The sequence below is a fragment of the Squalius cephalus genome, assembly GCF_949319135.1.
Source record: "Squalius cephalus genome assembly, chromosome: 19".
Lineage (NCBI taxonomy): Eukaryota > Metazoa > Chordata > Actinopteri > Cypriniformes > Leuciscidae > Squalius > Squalius cephalus.
In genome coordinates this window covers 3541955-3547080 of record NC_137140.1, presented here as the reverse complement: position 1 = coordinate 3547080, position 5126 = coordinate 3541955, and the positions used below count along the sequence as shown (strand labels likewise).

Here is a 5126-nt window from a genome sequence, read left to right as displayed (position 1 = left end):
CTCACATTAGTGTTAATTCACACATCATCTGTGTCTCCAGGTCGTAACGAGCCGCTGAAGAAAGACAAGCTGAAGTGGAAGAGCGATTACCCAATGACGGAGGGGCAGCTGCGCAGCAAGAGAGATGAGTTCTGGGACACGGCTCCGGCGTTTGAGGGCCGCAAGGAGATCTGGGACGCCCTGAAAGCTGCCGCTGTGGCTCTGGAGTGTAGCGATCACGAGCTGGCTCAGGCTATAGTGGACGGAGCCAACATCACGTTACCACACGGTGAGAGTCCTCACACTGATTGGCTGTGATGAAACCAGCCTTGTGTGTGACTTGCTGTCTTTTTTGGAACAGAAATGGGAGAAATTTGGATGAATGTTCATGCTGCTCTTTTCCATAAATCAAAAAGCAGTGATGTGGTTCTGCCAAGCTTGAAGTACAAAAAAAGCATCATAAATGTAGTACATACTGTGTGATAACCAAAATTTAAGTTGCCAAAAAAGTAGCACAGAAGTCACACCAGATCAAAATTTTGAGAGAGAGAGAGAGAGAGAGAGAGAAAGAAAGAAACACGGTGTTTGTTGCATTTTATGACATTCAGAAATAATGGCAAAATACAGGTAAATAAAAAAAACATTACATAACATGTATTTTAGTTCCCCTCACACCACAAAAAGTGCTTCAAATTTAAAGTTATATAGAACAAGAATGAAAATATAATTACAAATTTAAAGTTATATAGAACAAGAATGATTATATAATATAATTATAAAATAAATGATAGTTGCATTCATTAGAACCATCATTTATTATAACTAATTGGGTTTGAGTATGAATATGTTTGCCTTATTGTTATCTATAAGCGAGTGTGCTCCAAAACAATGACAAAATTCACATTTAGAAGATGTAAGCAATCAAATCTTACAGTCTGCCGATATGGATCAGTGATTTTGATGACATTAGATTTTCTGTCCAATCAAATGCTCTCTTGAGAGCTCCGCCTCATGGCTTAATCCACGTACCTCTCGTTTGGCACAAATCCAAATGTTTAATGTAACGTTTGGTTGCTATACTATTATTTATGTTAACAAAGCTTTGTACTTAACTCGTGTCCCGATATGGAAAACACCAACTTGCACGTGCACAAGTTGCCTTGGAATGTAAATTGCACGTTTCGGATGATTAAAAAAGTGGAAAAAACTTGCTATGTTGCGACTGGTCAAATGACACAAGATCCAATTCTGTTTGGCATAAGGGTTTTCACAAGTTTGATTATTTTCTAAAAAAAAAAATCATTTATTAATATTCATATTTTTAATCAAATAATTTAATTGTTTCTATCAAATAACTATATTTATCTGTTTAAATAGCTTATTATCTTCACACCCTGACCCTTATTTTCTTTACTGGCCCAGAAGGGAAGTTTTCACCATAATGAAGAAGCATTTAATAACATAATGTGTGGTTACACTTTATTTTAAGGTGTCATTGTTACAGTGTAATTATATATTTAAAGGAACAAGCCGACTTTTTGGGACTTTATCTTATTCACCGTAGAGTTAGATTAGTCCATACATACCCTTCTCATCTCCGTGCGTGCCGTAACTCTGTCTGACGCACCCACCGCTAGCCTAGCTTAGCACAAAGACTGGAGGTAAATGGCTCCAGCTAGCATAATGCTCCCAATAAGTGACAAAATAAGTTATCGTGTGCGAATAACAAGGTCACATGAGACACAGCCATCTTCTAACCGTATACATACTGGGAACTATATTCTCAGAAGGCGAAGCACTGCTACTTGGGCGGAGTGATTTGCTCGCAGCGCCTGAGAAGCCCCGTGGTGAGGAGCAGATAGTTCACTCAGAGATGGAGTAAATCACTCCGCAGAAGTAGCAGTGCTTCGCCCTCTGAGAATATAGTTCCCAGTATGTGTACGGTTAGAAGACGGCTGTGTCTCATGTGACCTTGTTATTTGTACACGCTGTGACTATACAAATCACACCATATAAATAGGAAAATGTAGGCGTTATTTTGTCACTTATTGGGAGCAGTATGCTAGCTGGAGCCATTTACCTCCAGTCTTTGTGCTAAGCTAGGCTAGCGGTGGGTGCGTCAGACAGAGTTACACGGATATGAAAAGGGTATGTATGGACTTAACTAACTCTGGGGGATACGGTGAATAAGCTTAATTCCCAAAAAGTCGTGTTCCTTTAAGCACTGAGTAATATTAAGCAACTACATGTACTTACTATAGGGTTAGGATAGGATTAGGGTTTGGTTGAGGGTTAGTTGCATGTAATTATGCATAACTTGTTGTTATTACTATGGTAAGTACATGTAACATATGTAACAATGACACTGTAAAATAAAGTGTTACCTAAAGTGTTTGTGCAAATGATGACACGCATCAACCCTCATTGTTAGATCTGTAGCACGCTTCACCCCTCATCACTGACGGTTGTTTATATTCTTTCAATCCCTCTAGGATCCCTGACCGAGTGTTACGATGAACTCGGAAACCGTTACCAGCTCCCGGTTTATTGCCTGGCCCCGCCTGTCAATCTGATATCAGAAAGAGGTGAGGAAGACGTGTCGGATAACCCTGAGCCCCAGACGGCACAGAAGAAAGAGTTCCAGCTGAAGGTTCGGCTCTCCACCGGCAAAGACCTGCGCCTGAACGCCAGCATGACCGACTCCATCGGCCTGCTAAAGAAGCAACTGCAGGCTCAGGAGGACATTGACCTGGCCCACCAGCGCTGGTTCTTCTCTGGGAAACTCCTGACAGACAAGACCCGCCTGCAGGACACCAAGATCCAGAAGGACTTTGTTATCCAGGTCATCGTGAACCAACTGACACCAAACCAGTGAAGCGCAACTGCAAAGAGATTAAGGACCAAAAACCCCGGCAGCTAAAAGAACGTCAAATGTTGAATCGAGCAACTTGATCTTGCCGGAGTTTCGTCTTCAAATCGAGCATCTGGAGAAACAAATAAACTATTATAAACGGATTATGAGTTATGATTTGGAAATAAACCAACCTAACGGATTGCATCTCTGCTAACTTCAGCAGAAGTGCCAAAATGAATTTAACAGCGAGTCCCTTGACTATGCAGTACCAACATGATCCTCTGAAAGTGATCTCCCTTTGTAAGATAATCGAACTTGAGCTTCATTTTGCACACTTTGAGTATCTTAGAATAGTTGTGCCTTGAAAGAAGAGTAGATGAAGAGTTATTTTGCTTACGAGGCATGTTTCAGTGCGGCCACACACACACACACACACATGCTTTGTATTTTCTGACTTGACGTCTTTGAGCACAACCCAGAACTTTCTATGCAATCTTAAAACAGTTCCAGACTGATATCATTATATAGCTAATCCACATTTCGGACACGTTCGCTAGAGGCCAGTGACGCTCCGCTGCGCTCAAAAGGCTCACTGTGTAAATCTAGTGCACAGAGACACATTAAACTGACAGTGATGCTCTACATCTTCATCTCCTGGCACTGCACAGTCTCCGTGCCCTGTAGATTACAGATCGTCTTGTAGAGGAATACGATACGGGAAGATTGGACACACTATCACTTTAATGGCTGACTGACTTCTTCTTTTATAGAGATGTTATGCTGTAAGCGCTCAGGCTTCAATCAGAGAATATTGCTACTATTTTGAGAGATTATATTATATACTATTTCAATCTTTAACCTGCTTTTTTTTTTTATTTGCTTATCGTAAGACTTTTTACTGATTCTTAACCCTTTATCAGTGGCATTACAAGCATTGCTTTAAGATTTCAAGTAACAAAGGTTATCTGCATTAGGCCTGCACGAACATTCATCCATTTTAGGTTTCAAAACGTTTCTTTTAGTAAAGGTCTTCTGCTCCTGGTTATAACACCATGTGACACTGCGTGCCGCACACCGGTTAGAAACAGCTCATTACCTCAGCGGCAACTGTTCCTCATTAGCACTGGCGTGTTCGTTATACGTCTCTCTTCTAGCACGCCATTCCTTCTGCTCTGGGTTACTTTGTCTTCTGTTGTTGTTGTTGTTGTTTTAAAGATACACACTGGTGTACTTTAGCCTTCAATCATGAGTTAAATCTCATTAAGTTATCATTGGAAATAGCAGTTTCTTTCCCCCTCCAAATTGCCTCATTTTGCATTTGAGGAATATTCCAGGTTAACAAGTTAAGCTTTTCCAGCTTTTACTGTACAGTAAACTATCACTTGCAATGCAAGTCTATGTGGCGTTTTCTTTGGTAATTGACAATATGCAGTAGCTTAAAGGGTATGTATGTGTGTGTATTCCGTCATTTACTCACTCTTATGTTCTACACCTGTATGACTGACTGACTTCTGTGACACAAAAGAAGATCTTTTGCTGAATGTTGGTCACATAAGCCATAATTTTATTTTTTATTTTTTTGAGAATTCAGGCAAAAAGTTTGGTTTATGTCATCTCAATTTTGACTTAATATGCTATCATTTTTATTATCTCATATTTGTCAAAATTGAGTCATAAGTTGACATTTTTGTTAGAATTTAAAATTTTGACTGATAATCTAGCTTTTTATCTCAATTGTGACATGTGAAACATAACTCAATTATTTGAATTATGACATCTAAATTTTGACTTAGTATGCGATGATTTTTACTATCTCATAATTGTCAAAATCGAATCGTAAGTTGACATTTGTCAGAATTCTCAATTTGGATTAATAATTTAGCTTTTTATCTCAGTTATGACATGTGAATCAAAACTCAATTATTTGACTTATGACATCTAAATTTCGACTTAGTATGCCATAATTTTTACTATCTCATATTTGTCCAAATAGAGTCTTAAGTTGACATTTTTTGTCAGATCTCTTAATTTTGACTGATAACTTAGCTTTTTATCTCAAGTATGACGTGAAAGACATAACATCTAAATTATTTGACTTGACATCTCCAATTTGACTTAATATGCTATATTTTGTACTATCTTGTCCAAATCGAATCGTAAGTTGACATTTTTTCAGAATTCTCAATTTGGATTGATAATTTAGATTATATCAATTATCACATGTGGAACAACTCAATTATTTGACTTATGACATCTAAATTGTGACTTAGTATGCCATCATTATTACTATCTC

At 38.5% G+C, this 5126-nt stretch overlaps 1 protein-coding gene across 1 annotated transcript in view; it reads left to right on the top strand.

Moving 5' to 3' along the window:
- Positions 1-3173, top strand: part of ubtd1b (ubiquitin domain containing 1b) — an 11160-nt gene extending 7987 nt beyond the window's left edge. The window contains exons 2-3 of the mRNA XM_079851500.1: positions 41-268; positions 2472-3173. Coding sequence (XP_079707626.1) covers positions 41-268; positions 2472-2854 — 611 coding nt within the window. The 3' untranslated portion in view covers positions 2855-3173. The remainder of the gene's footprint in view (positions 1-40; positions 269-2471) is intronic.
- The last annotated feature ends 1953 nt before the right edge of the window (positions 3174-5126 follow it).